Raw genomic sequence first — 20,690 nt, 5'->3', positions numbered from 1 at the left:
TCTCAACAACGCGAGCGGCTGTCGGGGATGATATGGCAAGCTGCTGCGCAATAGTGGGGATGATTTTGTTTGGATCAATCGTTTCGTTGATGTTTCGAGAGATAAAGAACTGAGCAGAGACGGGAGTGCGGTTCTTACGAAGATTCTCAACAATGGTAGCAGAAAGCGTTGATTTGCCACTGCCTGGAATACCCGTCACCCAGAAGATACGCTCCGCGTTGGAAGGCTGCGAAAGAAGCCAATCCTGTATATCTGCAAGGAGTTGCACACGAGTGCCGTCGGCGCAAACACTCTTGCTCTGATCTGTATGTTCGTACTTCGCAGCAATATGGCTGGCAAGCTTCTCTTTGATGGAGGCCTGGGTGGGATCAATAAGTGGCATCCTTGATCAGCAACAAGCAACCAGAAGCAAACGTACCAAACGAGCGTCAATCTCCTGTTTCACCCGAATTTTTGTGACGGCTATTGCCTGGAAGGAACCAATTCAGAAACTGTCATACACCGGCAAATGTCGCCGTACCAGGAATTTCTCTTTCGCGCTCGTGAACTTTGACTCCCAGTCCCCCGAATCATCTTCTAACGACTTCTTCGACTGCCCGAGTTCAAAATCAGTGGTTGGACAAAAGAAAGATAAACCTACAACACGCTCCTTTGCCCATCGGCAAATCTCGTTCACCGCCGCACTAATCATGCGTAAGCATTGTAGATATCAGGGAAGATTCAGCGAAACTCACCAAATCGTCTTGAGATCTTCTTTTACCGACGGCTCCTCATCAGCAACCACGACAAGCGTGCTAATGTACTCAATCGCTTCCTTCGCAAATTCAGATACTTTCTTTTGAGTAAGCGGGATACTCTGAGTGAATGCGTCAGCGGAACGAAATGAGCCTGACAAAATGGCGTACGATACCGAGCTCAACCAGATTGAGCAATGCTTCAACAAGGGTTTTCGCAGGAAAAGGGCTGTCGGGTATGAAGGCTTTGAGCGTATCGCGAGTCTTTGATTTCAACGACCGATCGATAAGTCCCGCAAGTTTTGACCATTTGGAATTTTCGCGATCACCTCCCCATTTATGGAGCTGAGTAATAGCGTCGCCGTCAATGTTCCAAGCTTGCCACACAATCGTAGGATTCGTCTGGGTGCCATGGGCTGTGAGTCGATGTATTAAATTCAGAACGGATAATCGCACTTCAGTTTTCTTGTCCTCGTCTGGTTTAAACTGTGCATCTGCTGCATTTGCCTGTTCATGGATCGTTGGAGGCTTTTGGGATGGAAACACTTACGGATCGCAGCTACACCACTTCCCTTCGATGGATCTCCACGATTATCGATAGGCGTAGTTGTAATCTCTGGGTTGGTCCCCGCTGGATATTGGTTTCCGCTCGTCAATCCTTGCCAACAATGGAAGCGAAGACGCTTACCAACGCCTGCGTTACGTCCCATTTTCGGAAGCTCCTCTTGAGCCGAAAGAACGGGCGTTGCGGTTCTGGAAGGCTGTGAGGGTGCTCCACTGACACTCGGTTTGAAGATTTTGATCTCTTTGTATGTATTCTTCAGCTTAGCATAGAAATTGGGCTTTCGCTGGACTGTCTCTTTCGAAGGACCTTCCATGGTGGTAGGAAGCAACGTGTAGGTGGAAGCAATGTAGGTGTCCGGAGATAGCCTTGCATGGTAGTTGTCCTATGGTCACGACGTGTGAACCAAGTGTGAATGTGTTCAATATGCCCCTCCAATCCCATGCAGCAAACCAGGCTGCACAAGTGGGAAATTCAAGCGTTGTGTTCAAAGACAGGAGATAACGGGTACGTTCCTTGCCTCCCTCCTCCTCTCTTCCCGCTCACATACACTCCTAACCCTCAGCGTAATCCACAAACCCTACCCAACCACACTGGTGCCCCTTCCTTTCCTGGCGATGGCTGATGAAATTTGAAAACTCAAAGGGACGTTTACCCGCCATGCGGATTCTACGTCCTCAATCGCATGGGCATGGAAGACTATATCCAACACATCTACCCCGAAGACGATATCTCCGCACATGGATCAGACGATCATATCCCGACTACGCCAGCGAACAGTCCTCAGCAGGAGCCGTATCAGAAGTCGACAAACTATTCGCAAAATTCGTACTTACCGGTCCTCCTCCCACCGCACCAACCTCCACCATGACATTCCCAACATCCACCTCAAGCATGACCTTAGAATCATTATTCGCCGCTCTGAGCGGGCCGGAAATCGTCGGTCCAGCCCCTCCTCATACGTCTTTAGCACCCTCAGCGTCAACGCCAGCTACGGGCATCAATTTGTTGGACCGCATATTCGCGTCTGCCGCTAACGTATCCGCCCTTTCTCATCAACAACAACAACAACAAGGGGCACCACGAAAGATATCCTCACCCACACATCCACATCCACCCAAGCCCAAGCCCAAGCCCAAGTCCTCAACCAAGACGTCATCAGCACGTTATTGGGCCTACCGCCCTCACGTACCCCCTCAGCCGCATCGAGCAGCCATCCCAGTTCTAGGGAGGGCGATAATGAGGGTGAGGAGGAGGGGGAGGGGTCGCCTGTTAGTGGACGTGGTAATGGGCTCCTAAGCGTGTTGGTGCATGGTGGAGCGAGGAATGGGAAGGTCAATGGGGACGTTACGCCGCGTGCGTTCTTGAATGGGCGGTGTCATGCTCAGACTCATAGGGCGGATGTGGATTTGGGGGTGGGCGTGCATCACCCGCTGGGTATTGAGGCTACGTCGTCTGTGGCTACTATTAAGGGGTTGGAGTCGTCTTCTGGGCCCTCGAGTGTGCATGCGAACGTGAAGCCGAGGGCGAATAGGGAACTGGTGCCGTTCGAAGCTGATTCGGGACTGTGGCCGTACCCGTCAATATCATTGATATACGAGACCATCAACAGGGGGGACAACACCAACACAAGGAAGAGGAAGAGCAACACGACTCGGGCGAGGAGGAGGACGAAGCGGATATTGTGGAGCTTGATTTTGAGGAAACGAGTGTGTTGAGTGATTTGGATACGTTTAGGAGGGCTTTGAGGGAGCAGAAGAGGGGTTTGGGTTCGCGGAAGGATGGGCAGAGCTCGCATACGCATAGGGGTGTTGTTGCGGCCTCGAGTCTTGGGGAAGCGCGAGAAAAGGGGAAGGGGAAGAAAAAGACGACGAGGAGGGAGAGGGATAAGAAGGAGAGGGAGGAGATTGAGAGGAGTTGGGTATGTTCCTGGGTTTTGTGCGCCGCGGGAGCAGGGGGTCGTGCAGCAAGGGCACCAGCAGCCTCAGCAGCAACCTCAGCAAGTTCAAGTTAAACCGACGACGACGACGACGAGGTATCTTACGCAGGCTGTTACTTCGCCGCCTGCTTCTCTCTCCCCACCTCTTTCGCCTTCTCTTGAGGATACGACGCCGCAGATGCCTGTGTATGTGCCGCCTCAGATATCTGTGCATACGCCTCCGCCTACGAGGTCTGTGTATACGCCCCAAATGCCAGTGCACACGCCTCCGCCTCCAAGGTCTGTGCATACTCCCTCGATGCCTGCGCATACACCTTCACCGAGGAGGATACCCTCGTCGGACATGATGACGCCCACTATGTCTGGTAAGACTAATGGGGCTGGGACCGGTATCGGGAAGGGGAGGAAGGTTGCGCCAAGTTTGAATGGGTCTGTGTCTGCAAAGGTTAATGGGCATGGGCATGTTGGTGTGGAGGAAGAAAATGCAAATGGACATGAACATGCTTTGGTTCGGGGAAGTATTGTGGCTGCTTTGAATGCGCAGCCTGGACCGGGAATTGGGATGGAGAGGAATGAGTTTGTGAGGGAGGTGTTGACGCTTATTCATGTGCGTTTTTCTTTTTTCTTTTTGGAGAGAAGAAAGAGGCTGATTGGGGTATGATGTAGACTGACAGGGCGTTTGTGGATACGCTTTGGCAAGAGTATTTGGCGCGGTTGCAGTGATTTTCTGCCCCAAGACTTTGTTATTCGATAACCCTTGGTGATCAAGACCGTTTCAAGGCCTCAATACGCTCGTTTACGTCAAGTTATTCCGTTCTACTTTCAATCTTGCAGCCAGCAACCGCTCCTGAATCTTTCATTTTTCCCCTCTCTCTCGGCCGATCAAACTCAAGGTTCCTCTCGTTCTTGTGTATTTCGCAGTACTCCTACATCAAGGTGGAACACCTATTATTCCATCCATCCATCCTTCCAAGCAATCCATCTGTCAATCCATCTAGTAAAGCTATAGCAGGTATTAGTATCCCACCCCAACCCAACCCAAAGACACCCACGCAATGCATGCAGTGTATTCCTAGCCATTTCTTTTCTTTCCACCCTCGACATTTCTGTCTCTCTCTGTGTGTTTGTGTTTTGAACACATACCTCGTTCTCCCTGTCTGTCAACAGTCAACAATCTCGTCTGTCATTCTCAGACGAATCGTCCCCCCCCCTCTATTCCCATCCTCGACGACCACCTGGCTCTCTCGGTCACTCGAAAATTTCCTTCCCTCCGGTCACCCCTCTACGTTTCCGTCCACTGGCCCTCCTTCAATCTCTACTTTTTCGTCCGCTATCATCTAACTTCACCTCACCCCTCCTCCTCCTCCTTCTCCTTCTTACCCCAAGGCATCACTCCTCCGGTCACCTCTCTTTCTCCGTACACTGCCTCTACCTTGGTCTCTACTTTTTCGTCCGCCATCATCTCTCTCCTTATTCTCTCTTCCCTCCCCCAAGGCATCTCCCACTTTTATCACCGCCGCCGCCGACCCGACTTGGCCAGCTCTCCAATCTCACGACTGTGATGAATAACCCCACCTTAGAACACCGTTTCCTTCCGTACTGTATCGCGACCCCGTACTACCCCTTCAAGATCTTGCTATTACATACTACTACTACAACCCCACCCCACCCCACCCCACTGTCCTTATTCTGCCTGATGCTTTGCAGTGATCGCAATACCATCGATGTTCGCATGTCGTAATTCCGAGAGCTGAGCGCTCGGCATGCCTTGAATTAACTATCCTTGGAGAACGTCAACGTTAATGACGTTGACTCTGAGAACCCAGCTGTGTACTGTACCGCTGAGGCTTCACGTATGAAGCTTGCATGGTATATAGGTTTTTCACTGGGAGGAGAGTCCGACACCCCGATCGTCCACCATCACCTGACCTTCTTGATCATCTCTACTTGTAACTTTACCATCATCATCACCTCTCCTTCTCTTTCCCTCCCCAATGCAATGATCGCAATGCCATCTACGCATGCCATGATTCCGAGAGCTGGAGCGCTCGGCATGCCTTCAACTACCCTTTGAGAACGTCAACCTTTGACTCTGAGAACCTACTATAGCGCTGAGGCTCCACGTATGAAGCTTGTATGATAGGTTTTCCAGAATTTTTGAGTATGTTAGTGGGGAGATGAATTGCTTACCGCACTCTGAGACTGTTCGACAGGACATGACCCTTTTCTGCTAATCGTTATTGTCACAACGTTTCTTATAGCAACCCCAACGCATCCTCACAGCCTTGGCCAACACACACAATACAGCCTCAAATCCCTGCCCCAGTTCACGCACACCATCGTCTCAACATATCATGTACGTCCCGGCCTCATGTCGCCGTACGCACGCGCTTCTGCCGGACCAAAACAGATTTGGAAAAAAACAGATTCCATAATTTTGTTCTGGGTTACAAACAAAAGGAGAAGATCTTATCTTAATTCTTGACGTCTTCAATCATGCAGATATCGGCGTCAATCTCAACCTGCCAACTGGCTAATAGATATGACAAGAGATCCCTCTTATCAGTTTTTCCTTTGACCAAGTTCAATCTGGACATACTCAAGTTATCCCCTTGCGTCGAACGATATCTCCTCGTAGTATCCATCCTCACCGCGGTAGGCCAGACAGCGAAACGAGCAAGTCTGCAGGGCTCTTTGTTTATGCCACGTTGAACTTGAAATATTTGAATCTGCGGTCAGCAGTTCGTACTTCTTTCCAACCCTACTCTGCGATATCGCAAGAAAGTCGTCATCCCTGCTGCATGGTAATCCAACTCGAGCCGTCGAGAGATGAACGACTCTGAGGCGGAGGATAGAGTCTCAAGGCACTTTTCGAGGATTTTCGAACCCTCCCTGAGCTCCTGAGTGCTTACCCCACATCGTGAAGTAACGAGCCTATTGCCACAGTTCGCAGATGCCACCGGAAATCATCTCTCGGGGGGCTCTCTATGTTCCGTTTCTATGACGCGTAGTTCTGGAGTCACCGGTCCGTTGACGCTCAATCAAGAGAAGAAAAAAATCAACAGCATCCGGCCGCCGAGTCGTCACTCATCCAAAAGTATGCATCATTCCCCTAATTAGTCCAATTGGATATAAGCAGTTCCTCAAAGTTCTCTGATAGTACCGGGTCCGATCCCAGTAGGCTGAACGGATGGAATTTCTTGATAACCACGTTTGTGCAGCTTTCTTTGTCTCTTCCCCTTCTAAATTTATGTATTGACCTCAAGGCTCAAGATGGCATAGGACTCTGACCACGATGCCCTCAATTGGACGGATCACTTGTCGGAAGAAGGTAAATGAAAGTTAACCCTTGCCCTGGACTTATCTTTGGGGTTGAAGTAAAGCGCTATTTTAGGAAATGAACATACGTATACGTCGATGAGACTCTCGAAATTTTGAAGGGAAGAAGAAAAGCCTTCCAAGGGTTTTCGTCATCAGAGCTCAAAACATGACACCACCGATGGAAGCATTCATCTCCATTTCGGTCTTCATGATAAATAAATACTATCACCGCTGGTCAACTCAGATTTCTCCAGCTCTTGTGTCCTCGCCGCTCAGAGTCACGATGCCGTCTTCTAAGTCGTCTTTAATCGCGCTTATTCTTCCACTGTGAGTGAGACCTTACCCTATATCCACACATTTGTTAACCCATTAATCCAGGCTAAGTTCACTTGTACGTCGCCGACTTCCTGCGCAAACGCTATCACTAACATTCGCTCAGCTTATGGGATATTTTTTTACTTGGGGTCTTCAGGGAATTCTTGTGGTTCAAGTCTGTGAGTCTCATAATTCCATGACTTACCCGCGCGATCAATTATCGTCTCCTCAGATAATTATTATATGAGCTTTCCTAACGACCGATGGCACTGGAAGTTTCTTATATACTTCCTCTTCGTCGTGGAGCTCGCGCAAACCATATTAGCCACCACAGATGCGTACACCGTCTACGCAGAAGGCTTTGGTCAATTTGAAGCCCTGGACAATCTGCACCTTCTTTGGCTGACGCTTCCTGTCATGAGCGGTCTTGGTCAGTGACCCAGCATAGTCGCTCGAATTCACCAAGTCTAACCCTTTCCCAATCTAGTTGGTTTTGTCTGTCATTCCACTTTTGCATACCGAATATACATTCTTTCCGGGCTGTGGCAAGTGGGCATGTTTATTTTTGTGGTGAGTGATATGCATGCTTTCCAGCGTCTAAAATGTATATATAATTCTTTCTCTTTTAAGCTTGCTGCCTTTGCCGTCGCTTCGGCTCTCACATTCTCTGCTAAATTATTTAAAGCTGGGACGTTATCGCAGCTGGTGCATGTGGATCATATCTATCTTTTTTGTGGGGTAAGTTACTCGAATTTTACGATGGTATCATCGCGGCTTACATCACAACAGCTCTGGAATGGCTCAGCGGCCTTGTGTGATGTTGCTATTGCTGGGTGTATGACGTTTTTTGTAAGGAAATTTATCTCGCCAAGTCAAGGTCATCGACTGACGCGGTATGGTAGTTACTACGCAGTCCTCGCTTCAAAAATACACATTTCCTGATCACCAAAATCATCCGTTTGACGATAGAGACAGGTATCTTCACAGGTGCTTCCATGTCTTTTTTTTTGTCAAGTCGTGTTCTCAATGTCTTGTTCCGAAAAAAATACAGCCACCGCATCCATCTCCAGCGCCGTCTTGTTTGTTGGATTTCGCCACGACTTTTCAGTCAACATCTACTTTGTCATTCCCGCCATCTTGCTTGCAAAACTATACTCAATAACAATCGTTGCCACATTCAATAATCGAACACATTCCGTCGGAGCAAGAAATGCTCCTTCAGATTCGCCCGCCGAAACTACCTCACTGTATGAAATCAATAGCCCGATACGAACCAAGTTTCCCAGACTGGATCCCTCACCCTCTGGTCAAATAAAGATCGGACGTTCCGTTGTACAACAAGTGTGGACAGATGATGTTCCCATGTGCGATATCGAGGTCAGCAAGGCAATTTACCCTTGCGTCACGCCGCTAATCCTTCGCCTCAATGTGCAGACCGGCAGAGAATCGAAATCGTCGAGGGACTCGAATACACCCCGCATGGTGTTCTGAGAGTCGTTGGTATGGCATGATGAAACGGGATAGACTGACATAAGTAATTGTAATATACATACCTCTGGTACATTTGGAGTTTCGATATTTTACAAGTGCTGATGGTATCACGGCGGAGAAGTAGCAAATGAACTTGAAGGCGGGCATAGAAGAAGGGTGAAAGACTACTTATCAATTTGTAACGTCTGTAAAACGCTGGTCAATCTTTCCCTTCGCAGGGGTATCCACAAAACTTCTCCGCTGCCGGACCCAGCTTGGGCGGAAACGATTAAGCCATGATCCCTGAATTCCCCTAGCAGAGAGCGAAGGGCAGTATCGTTGGTGGCGATAAAATTGTCTCTGGCGTTGTTGAACAGAGTATCGTAAGCCATAGCGAACTGCTGAAGGTCGCTAGCTCCGTCGTCACCCGCTTCCTCTATACTTTCAAGCTGCTTGTTTCCTAACAGTAGGAATAGCTTCTGCGCTTTTTGCGTTACTGACGCTAAAATATGCCGAGCGGCCGTCTCGCTCATTGCGGTGGCATTCTGCGGTGCAAGTGCGTCGTTTTTCCGACGCACTCCTCCTCCATGGGCGCCAGATATCGACGACCGGTCTGCGAATGCCAGCTCAAAATCATAGGAGGCAAGTGTTGTAAGGTCGTGCCACAACCATGCAAATCCACGAGATGTAGTAGAATCGGTTATCGGTCCGTGAGGTTTACGAGAGGATGACTCCGAAGAGGACCAGAGAAGGGGAGCGTTGATGTGGTCAATGGATGCGACGATGTGAATGCGTGGATTGTGCGCAAGGAGTGAAAGATGAGCCTCCGCCTTCGGGTTACGTAGAGGAGCAGCGTCAATGTTGTGTATGATGAGATATAGATGTTCTTGCGATGGCCCTGCGAAGAAGTCGTAAATTCTCCGCGCTTGTTTCTCGATAGCCGTGGAAGTTAATTCTTGGTCTGTTACGCCGGGTACGTTTTCGATCGAAGTAAAAAGATCTTTCATCACAAAATTGGGTTGAAACGCGTTGACTACAACGACGTGGCCGGCTTTCGCGCAACATTCAGTTGCGAATTTATTGAGAATGTCCCGTTTGGATCCATATCCGTAACAGAGAATGTTGAAACCCTCCTTGAGTTCGGACATGCAACGAGAAAAGACCTTGGTACGATATCCATCTGCAAGTATGGCAGGCTCCACCGACTTCAGATTGCTGGCCGCTGAGCGTATGGCTTCTGAGTATTCTTCAGGAGTAAGGGGCAAAACCAGTTTCGAGAAAACATTGGTAGAAGTTTGTGCGCGGGAAGAATTGTAAGTGAAGTACGCATCAAACGAGGTTTCCACTATGGTATTAAACGATGGCCGACTATCATGGGTGCTTTTCGCCCGCTTTTTGTGCTGGATTGGAGTGGCATCGATTTCTTGATTGTCCGAATCACCATCGTCGCTAGCAGAAATGTCCTCCTCTTCAATCTCCTCATTTGACGACGGAGAATCTTCGTTGGAAGCTATAAGTCCGCTTCGTCGCATCTCCGAAATTTCTGAGATCGGCGCTTGGACAAGGGATGGCTGAGAGTTGGCTGAGAGCAAGTTGCTGTGCTTGTTAGAACGTTTGTTTGTTGACGCTTGTCCCGAACGGAGTCTTCCACAAGCTGCTGCTAGACGATGCGAGGTCTCCTTCCACTATGATAGTAGGCCTTACCGACTTTGCGGTTGTCCCCTGACGCCAGCCTTTAGCAATTTTCTCTGATCTCAACAAGATCACTCTATTGGACAACTCAAAGACACAGGGGCTGGCCAGCAGTCAAACTATCTACTTTTTCTTTCTCCCTGCCACTCTTCGAACGAAAGGATCTTGACTTACGCGTCGACCGCCTACTACTTAGCATAAGGGAAAGGGATCGGTAAATCTTCGACAAGAATGCGTCCGCCTTCTCCAGCTACGACACGTCATCTGTAGGAAGCGCTTGAGATGGCAAACCTTGGTTTACGAGTAGTCTGCCCCAGCTTACTCGTGCAGAACGGTGGAATTAAACTTGACTGAGAGTAGAACGGATCGACGGAGCTCGAGCCTCAACGGCTGGTATATTTTGCGTCGTGCCCGACTATTGAATGCTTGATCGACCAATGATCGACGGCAACGTTTCCATCCATCATGATGTTCTTGGCGGCTTTGCTTCCTTGGCGAGGATGATAATATTCGCCGCCCTCTTCCAAGTTGGTTCTTATCTGGATGGATTGAATGGCAAAAGCTCAGTCTTCCCTGTCGGAGATCTTCGAGTAAAACTGCGAAGTAAACTGAAAGAGAGAAACCGTCCGACTTCAGCTCAGCTGTCCTTCTTTGCAGCAGCCGCAAAGAGTCTAGACTCGAGCGGGCGGAAGGTATATTTAGGACCTCGAAATTGTCATCATGAGCCTGAATTTTTTCTTTGCGAGGGTATTGGGGAGCCGGTGGGGGGATTATCAGTTTTATTTATGACGCACATGGAGGAGTGCGGGGCGACGGACGTGCCGTCTTAAGCGGCGGGTTGGAGTTGTACCAAAAAATATTAGCTTCCGCTCGATCTAAAGTGGGAAGGTATTCAGACCATTTCGGGCATTCTCTTCCAAAATTACCTGCGGAACTACCGCAAATTCCGTGGTAAAATTTATTTGACAATATTCGGGCGCGCAACGATCGACCATGACATTGGGATGAGGCATAAACAGAACAAGCCCGGCAACGGGGGCCAAATGTTTTTGCGTTTTTGAGATCACCCACTTAAGCCGTTCCACTGCCTTCTTCATCTTGCCTTGCCTTTTCCCGCTTCAACTACGCTCCTTCCTAAAACTTCCCTGCCGAATCAAACATGCCTTCGTCGCTTGATGTCCTCGAGAAGGCTGCCGTACAGGCCAACAACCCTCCTGTCAATTATTCCGATGCGAATAGCTACGGCGTAGCTCGTCCTTCCAGGATCGCTGAGCCCGGTACATTGTATGCCCACTGCGTTCAAAGTTGTCCTCCCCGTTCTCACTTTTTCCATTTTTTTTTCAACAGAGGTCTCTTTTCATTTGCGTCTACTACTTTGATCCTCTCGCTATACAACTTGGGCACGCGGAGCATCAGCCACCCGAATGTCGTTGTCGGCATGGGGCTTTTCTGCGGCGGCCTCGCTCAACTCCTTGCCGGCATGTGGGAGTTCCCCAGGGGGAATGCTTTCAGTGCCACTGGTGAGTTAAATTTCAAACTATCCCGATTCCCGGCGCCTAGATTTTCCTCGACTTGCGTTTCCTTGGCGCGTCGACGCATATCCCGTAGCTCTCGGAGTCCAATTATGCTGATAATATCGTAATAGCATTCACGTCATTTGGCGCGTTCTGGATGTCCTTCGCGACGATCTTCATCCCCGGCAGTGGCATCAGTGCTGCATATACTAACGCTGATGAATTCGAATCTGCCCTCGGGATTTACCTCCTCACCTGGGCGATCTTCACGTTCCTCCTTACGTGGGTCTTCTATTTTCCGAGTTCTTGAAGTGTCTTTTTTGACCTTCCATTGTAGGATTGCCACCCTCCGCAAGAGCATCGCGCTTATTACGCTGTTCAGTTTTCTCACTCTTACGTTCATTCTCCTCGCTGGAGGCTCTTTCTCGGGTGTAGCCAAGTAAGTGTGGTAGTTGTGTACACAGATACTTATAGGCTGATTATTTGCTATGCAGTGTGACCAAAGCTGGTGGAGGGATCGGCGTTGTCACTTCCTTGGTTGCGTACTACATAGGCTTGAGCGATCTTCTCAGCGCTGAGGATCAGGCCGTCATTTACCTCCCCCTTGGTACATTCTCGAAGAATGGATCAACCGGGCTTCCTTCCTCAATGGCATGATCCCGTTTTTAATTCATATCACGCACGCTGCTACGTCCCCTCACTCTTATTCTAGCCACCTTTGTAATTGTAATTGTCGTCCGTTTTTGTGAATTGTATATATAGTATACCCTTCCTTCCACGACGATGCCCTGCTTTTGCTGGATGGTTAGTAGATCTAGATGACTTGGACAGTGACTTGTGCTTTTCTTTTTTTTCCTTCTTGCGTTTCTGAGACTTTGGACTTCTGGTATGAATTCAACCTCTGGGCTTGCGACCACTCACTCGGAGGTACTTCTGACCGTTCCTCCGGATAGCCCACTGAAAAAGCAAGGACCAATTAACAGTAGATTCACTTATTTACATCTTCTAGGAACTTCTTGAGGCAGCCCTATAGTACAACGCGATCCCAACTTAGCGCCAGTTTACCAGGGAAGCTGCAGAGGGGTCGGCAGATTTTCCCCAAGGACGCGCTCGGCTTCCCCGATATCTCTGACGGAATGTAAGACTTCAGCTATCCATTGTCGGTGAGTAACACGGAAGTTACAAACCTTGGTCCACGAGGAGCCCAAAATGTCCCCGTTTTCTCGTGCGTAATGGTCGAAATAAATTCAAGAGTGGAGCGGGCTGCCTCGCTAGGCTCGACGGCTTGGATATCTCTGCGTCAACTTGAACACTTGGAAACAAACACTTGACTCACCTCCACCAGAGTCATAGTATTGGTCGTAGCCGACGCCCTTTGTCATGTCCGTCCTCATAAAGCCAGGCTATAATTTTTACCCTTTCAGACTTTGCCGACTCTTTGATAACCAGGCTCCTTACGTGGATCATGGCCACAGTGACGCCTTTGTCGTAAAAATCGTTGGAAAGCAGCTTTCCAACCATGTTCTCGGCGGCTTTGCTTCCGTGGTGAGCATAATTTCCACCGCCTTCTTCCTTTGTTCTCAACTGGATGGACCCCCCTTCGGTACTGATGAGAATAAATTTAGAGCCTGAAGGCAGGAGGTCCGCCTTCCACCTGTTGCAAATTTCAGCCCGAAGTGGGGTATTAAGTTAATAATCTCAAACTGACAGATGATGGGCAATGAAAACAGGCGCGATCGCTACAACTTTGTACATTTCCACTTCACCGTCGAAGTTTAAGCTATCAAGCGTCTGCACTCAGATCTCATTAAAGGGTACGATTCATGATCGAGCATGATCGGCGCAACGTACCTCTTTCTTGAACACCCCAGCATTGACGATAACGAGATCCAATTTCTGTCCCTTCAAACCCTGGACGATAGCAGGACCGGCACTCTCCTCGCTCAAATCAACCCCTTCGATGACATGGACACTGGGTGGTAGCGATGATGCTGATTTTGCGGAACGAATGGTTGCAAAGACGTTGTGTCCCTGAGACGCCAGTGCTTTTGCCAGCTCAAGACCTAATCCTCGTGAAGCACCCACGACGAGCGTTGTTGCTACGCTTGACATTGTCTTGTTGTAAGTGGATTGTCAATAGGCGCCAGCGACTTCAATGGTGACATCACATGGCGCAATCCAACGATGCGTTGCTAATAATAGCCATGGGTGCATACTGGGAGCGTTACGAGCTTCAAGTAGTAGTACTTGGCTTCAAACCTAGTATCCTTCAACAGACTTGGCGATTCGCAAAATGCTTGTGAAATGAAAGATAGCGCTGCGATGTGTTTGATGGTCATCTGGTACACGAATGTGTTTTGGAGAAGAAAGACGAGCCTGACAAGAGAAATATTACTACAAACTCGCTCTTCTTGAGATTTTAAAGTCGGGGCGCACTTAGACTCGAAAGCAGTCGCCTCGGAGTAATCGCAATTCAAAATCTGTGGCAGGGGGGAGTACTGTGTCTTTTTGTCGTAATTACTGGCGCTGCACATGTGTATCGGAAGGCGGTTGTTCTTCATTGGGACCGCTCCGGAATACATAACTTCCAAGTACACAAGCTGGTATTTCCTGACGGATGACAATAATTGAGTGACATTGGTATGCAAAGGCGACAGAGAGAGTGAGGTGGCGAATCGTTGATAAAAAATACAGGCTCAAGGCTGATAACATTAGAAAAGCCAAGTGAACGCAAAAGGAAGACAGACGTACATCACTAGCCAGGTCGCCGCCTCGGCTGCCAGTATGGCGAGCTTTCCAATTGCATCGCAGCAAGCTCTCCGCACACCTGGGTGACGCCCTTCAAAATTGGAGGCATGTCTCCGTCAGCCGAAGCCCACCACCTGGGCTTCGGGTGGAAAGTGATGTGGGCAAGTTCGCAAAACTTCTTCATCTGTTCCTCAACTTTGGCAGTGTGACGGCCTCTCCAAAACGAGCCGGGTAAAACCCAGGATAGAATGGTTAAGCCATCTGAGGCCCATCTCCGACCCAAACTTGACCTATGTGGAGGCCAGGAAGGCCAGACTCGTAGATTATCTTTTGTTGCATCGCTGAAAGGCTGTTCAGGCCATCCCTGGAGTAAGTATTTGTAGGTTTTGGGGTCGTATTTGACAAGACCACGCTTGAAACCCTCTTCCAGCATCCAGCATTCGTTCATGAGAACTCCGTAGGTTCCTGCGAGGTGGGTGCGGGGCATATTGCAGAATAGGTGGCTTCGTTCAATTGAACAACATTATCTGACATTTATATGACGATTTGAAGCTCCGACCAAAACCTGAACAATGGCAACAACAATGTTCAGATGTGGAGAGATCTGAAGGTTCCTTTGAGGTGGACGACGCGAGGCATATTCAAATTGTGGTTTGATTGTGGTCCTGTGGAGTTGATGTTCAGGTTGACTTGGGTCCAAACATGAACAACCGAAATTTATTATGCCTGAGTATTTTATATATGTAGGTACCGCGCCGAAAAAGATTCAATATTCATCGAGAACTCGGGTGAACATCAAAAATGTTGAATGCCTCGCTTCTCCACCCGTTTCCTTGCGCCTCTACTTTCTTTCTCTCGTCCCAATTGGCCCCAGCCTCTCCAACAATTTCCCGTCCCCGTCTTGCCCCATCAACAGCATCATCAGCTAACCTTTTCAACCCTTCAATCAGACCCTGCCTCTCTTCATCATTCCCCCCACTAGCAGCGTCATCGTTTCGCACACCATAAGGCCCTCCTTTTCCGGGGAACAACTGTGGTCCGCCACCAACAGCGACAACGGTCTCGTAAGCGTCCGCCTCAAAGTCTTCCTCCAGTTCTTGCCGTCCTTTACCACCTCGAGGTGCTGGCGCGTTAACCTCCTCGCTAGACCTGTCGTAAACCATGGGAGGCGTCGCAGTCGGCTGCTGCTGGGCCATTGTGGAGGTGTAAACCACGCCCTTCAGTGTCGCATCCATATGTGTCGTCGTCTTCGAACCGTCGACACATTCCGCATCATCACGATGCGTGTGCTTGATCAAGGCCTTGACCAGTGCGCGGACCCAATCACCAATCACTGCAGCCCATTCTAGCGTGCCCTCTGCCCCTTCACGAGCGACCGCATTCTGTTGAACGTCCACAATAGCATCTCCCAGGGCCTGAGACAGCTCCTCAAGCCCATTCCTCACTTTATCCTCTAGAGCCTTCTTCACCAGACGCGATACAGTAGGTCCCACAAGAGGCTGCAGCACCAATTTATTCAATATCCAATGACGGCTCTGGTCGATCTTGAAATTCAGCCCACGAAGTGCGACTTCCACGTCCACAACACGGAAAAGGGGTTTCGCGATGACAGATGCGGGCTTCGACACGTCATGGCGGGAGACGTTGATCTCACCAGCAGCAGCAGCAGCGGGAGAAGCAACTGCTGCAGACCTGCGAACGGCTTGGGCAACAGCTTTTTGAATGTCGATATTCGGCGGCCCGTCATCGTCATCATCACCATCATTGACTTGCTGCTCTTCCTCGTCGTGGACGACGATGGCAGGAATAACCACATTCTCTTCGTGTTCCAGAGGTACACTCCCACTTTCAATCTCGACCTCCACATCGATCCCAAAGCCGGCTCCCGTAGCCCCCATACCAACGTCAACACTCAACACACCCTCATCTTCATATGTACAGTCACCCAGAATAGGATATTTGAAGTAGTATCCCATTCCTTCGGCTTTGGCACGTACACCATCAATGTGGACACGGACCCGCGAACTGGTCTCGATGGACGGTCGTTTCCTGGTCCCGACTGCGGGTTGCGTTGAATTCGTGCTGTAGCCTTCATTTAGGTCACTTGTCGAGGTTGAAGGGGGATCTGCCATATCGATCTTCATCTCCGACCATTCCCTCACAACCACTTCATCAGGTACCAAACTCGTCCCCACTCCACCACCGTTCTTCAAGCCCTGCACGAAAAGGGCGTACAACCCGGCCTCCACACCGCCACTCTTCACCTCGATCGAAGGTATGGGGATGGTCCCACTGGCAGGGAGCATCTTTATCACCCGAGGTATTGCCCATCCTAGCCACTGCGTCCACGCCTGTCCCCAATCTCGCTTCCTTTGCTGCTTCACACCCGTCGAGGTGAAATCCGAAACGCTGTCGCCAAAAGAGTCGAGGACGTTGACGAGCTTCATCGTTGTTTTGTCGCCTTCCACAGCAAGAACGTACGCCTCCAGTTCGTTGAGGAATAGCCGCACGTCCGCGCCAAATTTGTTGAGCTGGAGCTCGGATGGAGCTTTCGGTTGCCCTCGGGATTCGTTTCCGGCCTCCTCTTTCTCATCAATACCACCAACGATTTCCTCCTCAACTACTTCCCCAACCACGCTGACCAGTCTCACAGTATCTTCCACCAGCGTCTTCACAGCGACTTGACCCGAATGCGACATGGCCCATCCAGGCTCAGCGAGCGCTTTCTCCAAGAACCGTCCAATGTTCGAAAAGTAGTGCCAGAGGACGGTATCACCCGTTGAGTCTACGCCAGCTTCTTTATCTGCCTGTTTTTGCTTTGCCTTTTGTTTCGCCTTTTTCCCTTTCTTGCCTTTCTTCCCCGCATCTTTGTCAACAATCCTTTTTTCCACTTCTTCTGCGACTTCCCCTGGGACGCTGGTAATCTCGCGCACGACATTTTCAAAGGCTGATAGGAGACCAGTCAGAGAACGGCCCTGAGCTATACGTTCTAAAAGTGTCCGGAAGTCGACCAGCGCCTGTTTGAGTGCTGGAGAGATGACATTGAGGTTGGCATTGCTATCAGTAGGATATGGGTGAGGGGGATAGTTTGGTGGGGATGTGCTTTCCGAGATGATGTCCGCAACGACGACGAACTTGTAAGCGTATTTGCACAAAATAATTGAAATTGCTTTGACAGCGTATCGCAAGGCAGGGTCTCGTTGTACTTTGTCGAGGGTCTATAACGAGCGAGGTCAATTTAGGCAATAATCATTTGGTCAAGGCTTAAACATACCTGTTGCAAACGCAAAACGATGTCATTTTTAATCTTATCAGCAGTTTCTGCACCAAGGTCCTTCCACTCGTCTTTGATGCCACGCATCTTGTTGACGCTCTCTTCGCTTCGATCCTTTGCTTCATCCACGAGGCTGTTCACAGTGGCAGATAAGTCATCCAGCCCAACCTTGGTAGGCATCGACTGGGCTTTCAACCTGTCTTCAACGTCTCCAGCCATACCGTGCACTTCAATTGCAGTATCTGCAACATCCCCAGCGGCATGCGCGAGCAGGTCGCGTAAGATAGAGAAAAAGTCTGCGATGATCAGACGAAATGCAGCCGAGGTGAAGAATGACTGGACGATTGTGTGGAATGCGTTTATTAGAGTCGCGGCATCAAACGCGAAGTCTCCAGCAGTTGGTACTGAATAGGAGGGGGCCGTTAGTTACAGTCAAATTGTAGCGTTATAAACGTACATTGATCCTTGAGTTCAGAAGCGCCCGCGCTGAGCGAGTCGAGTCTTGTACTAGCCGCTGAACTATCCACATCTAAGCCTATGGGGGGTCCTTCGATCTGAGTAGTTTCGTACAGCAAGTCTTGAATCTTGTCATCATCTAATACGTGAATTAGCCACCGAGTTTGAATGGGTATCAGAACGCCCGGGCCATACCATTCTTCTCCATGCCAAACTGCAAGGTCGCTTGTATAACATTCCTCAACTCGCTCAAGACCTTCCTCCCCTGTATACTCATGGGCCCATTCCCAGAGGCCGAAAGCTGGTCTTGCGAAGGTAACTTTCCAGCGTTGAGAGCAGTGAGGATGGCGACGAGTTTGTTGACCCCATTCTGTTCTTGTTGTTGCTGCTGTCGTATACGTTGAGGAGGAGCTGGCCTGCCCAAGCACGGTAAGCAATAGTCCATTCTTTTGGTAAGAGGAGAAGATGAGACGGACTCACCTTTATTATGTCGTCATAGAGGGAATGATCGAAGAGTTCATTTAAGGGACTGGTGTGTCCTTAATACTGCAGGTCAGCTCAAGGCAATTGCAAGGAATGACAGCTGAGCACACACAAATGCGTTCAGACACAGGAGATGAAATCTGATGTTCTCACAGCTAGAGATGATGTCGGAGAAACTTGCCATGAAGTGAACTTTTGATTTGCACCCGCCATGTGGCACTCCAGAAAATCCAGCCTGATAACTCGGGGAACCCACATCGATACCCCAGATCTTCCAGACGAATTATGGTGGAAAATCATCGAATTCCTACCCACCGAAGAGGTACAAAGGCTGTACAGTGTCAACCGCCCATTTCTTGAGGCAGCCTTCCAACAACGCTACCGTTTTGTTGATTTGGACGGGCTTCCAATTGATAAACGAAGGTTTCGTGACCTTGAACGTCGCCTAAAGTATGTTCCTTTCCTCCAGTTTCCGTCGTTATAATTTAATGGAACCTTTGACAGGGACGAAACACTCGCCAAGTATGTTCGAGTGATCCACCTACGTCCCACGATTTTTGGAGCTTTTCTTCACCATGACATACGTGGCCGAAGAAAATGGAAAAGGATCTTCTCAAATGTGCTTCAAAAGATGAACCCCATGCAACCGAGACCGGTCTTCACAGGAAATTTGATTTCAAACGTACTTGGGAATATGCGACGGGGACCGTCCTATACTGATCGGCCTGGTGCAAAAACTCAATTCGATGGCAAGATTCTATATAATCTTGCCTCCCTCACACAACTGGAGGTTGTGTGCGACTATTTCGAGTTCTGGTATTCGACTGGATACACCCCGCTCCTCGGATTCCTTTCAGCGGGCTGGGATTCTTTCGGTCCAAATTTACAAATCCTCCGATTGAAGATGCCTTTGGTGGTTGTCTATGGCATTCTTAGTAGTAACCCCATCGCTCTCAAACTTCCAGATTTACGAGAACTCGTACTGGAAGTTTCTATGACTTGCCCGCCCTTCGTAAATTACGTCCCTGAAGGAGATGTAACACAACTCACTACTCTCCTTCCTCTCATCAACAACCATTCTAATACTCTGCGGGCTCTCACCCTCCACTCCTTGTATTCAAATGACTACTTGGATCTTCCCTTGAAACATCTCAGTTATATGCCATCTCTTGACAGTTTCTCCATTTCTATTGACGAGAAAACGGATTGTTCAGCACTCCATGATTTCCTGTCATTGCATCAACACCAGCTTAGGAATTTGGCAATACGGCTCGAGCAGGGCTTTTCCGACCTCACAACCCCATCAAGTCATTGGTTTCAACCTCCTTGCTTCCATGTGGAATTACCGGGACTACGCAACCTGTCTCTGGATGGCTGCGTTTATCCTCTCCATCCCGCCGCTGCGGTGGACTACGTTCTGCGGTACAATGCCGAATTGACTACCTTACGGTTAACCGCAGGAACGTTTTCGTTCGCCGAGGTCAATGATTTAATCAACGGATTTGTGGTTCGATCAAAACTCCGAAAATTGCATATCTTTACAATCTACCTCAGCCCCGACCTCCTTCGGTTTCTATCAACCACATTACCAAATCTTCAAGATCTTACCATTATGTTTCACTCCATCCTTCCACAAGAAGGTTCGGAGATTTCCCTGAACGCTGAAGCTACAGCAGACGCGGTGAGTTTGAATCTGTTTCGAATTGTGCCTACAATCTTAGGCTAGTTTTTCTTTGGTAGTTTTGTGAGGAGATGAAAAATCTTTACGTTCCAGAGTGGGCAGTTCACAGCCTTTTTACTAGTCCTCTAGGCTACGCAAAGAATTTAAAATGCAGGACAGCCCTGGCGGCGGCATTCCCCAACATCTTGACATTCAACGGGCTGGAAAGAGAAGATTATCTGATGCCCGGCAGCGTTCCAGGCTTTCCTTATTACAGTGCATCGTAATTCGCCCTGTCGCACGAAAATTTCACAAATCGTTCGTTGTACCTCATTTACTTTACTTGACTCGATCTCGCTGAAACGTACATTTTTCTAACACTGTCGAGAGAACTGCCTGTGTCTCGCCGCCTTCAACCCCCGCATCACCAAAGTTGTCCTTATCAGGTGGAGAGATGACGTTGACGTTGGGATTGCTACCTGTACGATACGGGTGAGGAGGATAGTTTGAAGGAAATGTGAT

At 49.2% G+C, this 20,690-nt stretch overlaps 8 protein-coding genes across 8 annotated transcripts; 4 read left to right on the top strand and 4 right to left on the bottom strand.

Moving 5' to 3' along the window:
- Positions 1–1,956: 1,956 nt before the first annotated feature.
- On the top strand, positions 1,957–3,958 carry LACBIDRAFT_332666 (uncharacterized protein; the record flags this gene model as incomplete). Its single annotated transcript, XM_001887234.1, has 5 exons — positions 1,957–2,567; positions 2,693–2,810; positions 2,909–3,217; positions 3,345–3,842; positions 3,902–3,958. 5 exons carry the CDS (start codon positions 1,957–1,959, stop codon positions 3,956–3,958), a joined length of 1,593 nt encoding a protein of 530 aa, XP_001887269.1.
- Positions 3,959–6,839: 2,881 nt separating this feature from the next.
- LACBIDRAFT_310024 (uncharacterized protein) lies at positions 6,840–8,055 on the top strand (the record flags this gene model as incomplete). Its single annotated transcript, XM_001887233.1, has 8 exons — positions 6,840–6,883; positions 6,935–6,947; positions 6,996–7,050; positions 7,104–7,301; positions 7,359–7,441; positions 7,502–7,609; positions 7,661–7,720; positions 7,774–8,055. 8 exons carry the CDS (start codon positions 6,840–6,842, stop codon positions 8,053–8,055), a joined length of 843 nt encoding a protein of 280 aa, XP_001887268.1.
- Positions 8,056–8,526: 471 nt separating this feature from the next.
- On the bottom strand, positions 8,527–9,873 carry LACBIDRAFT_310023 (uncharacterized protein; the record flags this gene model as incomplete). Its single annotated transcript, XM_001887186.1, has 1 exon — positions 8,527–9,873. One exon carries the CDS (start codon positions 9,871–9,873, stop codon positions 8,527–8,529), a length of 1,347 nt encoding a protein of 448 aa, XP_001887221.1.
- Positions 9,874–11,192: 1,319 nt separating this feature from the next.
- LACBIDRAFT_295502 (FUN34 transmembrane protein) lies at positions 11,193–12,319 on the top strand (the record flags this gene model as incomplete). Its single annotated transcript, XM_001887232.1, has 5 exons — positions 11,193–11,317; positions 11,381–11,553; positions 11,679–11,829; positions 11,885–11,986; positions 12,042–12,319. The coding sequence occupies 5 exons, from the start codon at positions 11,193–11,195 to the stop codon at positions 12,202–12,204; spliced, it is 714 nt and encodes a 237-aa protein (XP_001887267.1). The 3' UTR covers positions 12,205–12,319.
- Positions 12,320–12,608: 289 nt separating this feature from the next.
- Positions 12,609–13,665, bottom strand: LACBIDRAFT_191812 (uncharacterized protein; the record flags this gene model as incomplete). Its single annotated transcript, XM_001887185.1, has 6 exons — positions 13,399–13,665; positions 13,256–13,338; positions 13,006–13,201; positions 12,884–12,950; positions 12,735–12,831; positions 12,609–12,675 (listed from the first exon to the last, which is right to left on the bottom strand). The coding sequence occupies exons 1-6, from the start codon at positions 13,657–13,659 to the stop codon at positions 12,609–12,611; spliced, it is 771 nt and encodes a 256-aa protein (XP_001887220.1). The 5' UTR covers positions 13,660–13,665.
- Positions 13,666–13,763: 98 nt separating this feature from the next.
- On the bottom strand, positions 13,764–14,782 carry LACBIDRAFT_332661 (uncharacterized protein; the record flags this gene model as incomplete). Its single annotated transcript, XM_001887184.1, has 3 exons — positions 13,764–14,157; positions 14,299–14,339; positions 14,375–14,782. Coding segments are annotated over 3 exons (843 nt in total), but the record flags the coding sequence as incomplete, so codon positions are not given.
- Positions 14,783–15,068: 286 nt separating this feature from the next.
- Positions 15,069–18,470, bottom strand: LACBIDRAFT_332660 (uncharacterized protein; the record flags this gene model as incomplete). The annotated part of the gene is made up of 4 exons (XM_001887183.1): positions 15,069–17,513; positions 17,570–17,973; positions 18,027–18,164; positions 18,221–18,470. The coding sequence occupies 4 exons, from the start codon at positions 18,468–18,470 to the stop codon at positions 15,069–15,071; spliced, it is 3,237 nt and encodes a 1,078-aa protein (XP_001887218.1).
- A 249-nt stretch (positions 18,471–18,719) lies between these two features.
- LACBIDRAFT_310018 (uncharacterized protein) lies at positions 18,720–20,455 on the top strand (the record flags this gene model as incomplete). The annotated part of the gene is made up of 3 exons (XM_001887231.1): positions 18,720–18,958; positions 19,013–20,189; positions 20,249–20,455. 3 exons carry the CDS (start codon positions 18,720–18,722, stop codon positions 20,453–20,455), a joined length of 1,623 nt encoding a protein of 540 aa, XP_001887266.1.
- Positions 20,456–20,690: the final 235 nt, after the last annotated feature.

Source organism: Laccaria bicolor, genomic scaffold (assembly GCF_000143565.1).
Source record: "Laccaria bicolor S238N-H82 LACBIscaffold_43 genomic scaffold, whole genome shotgun sequence".
In the NCBI taxonomy this organism is placed as follows: Eukaryota; Fungi; Basidiomycota; class Agaricomycetes; order Agaricales; family Hydnangiaceae; genus Laccaria; species Laccaria bicolor.
This window is presented reverse-complemented; position numbering and strand designations above follow the sequence as displayed.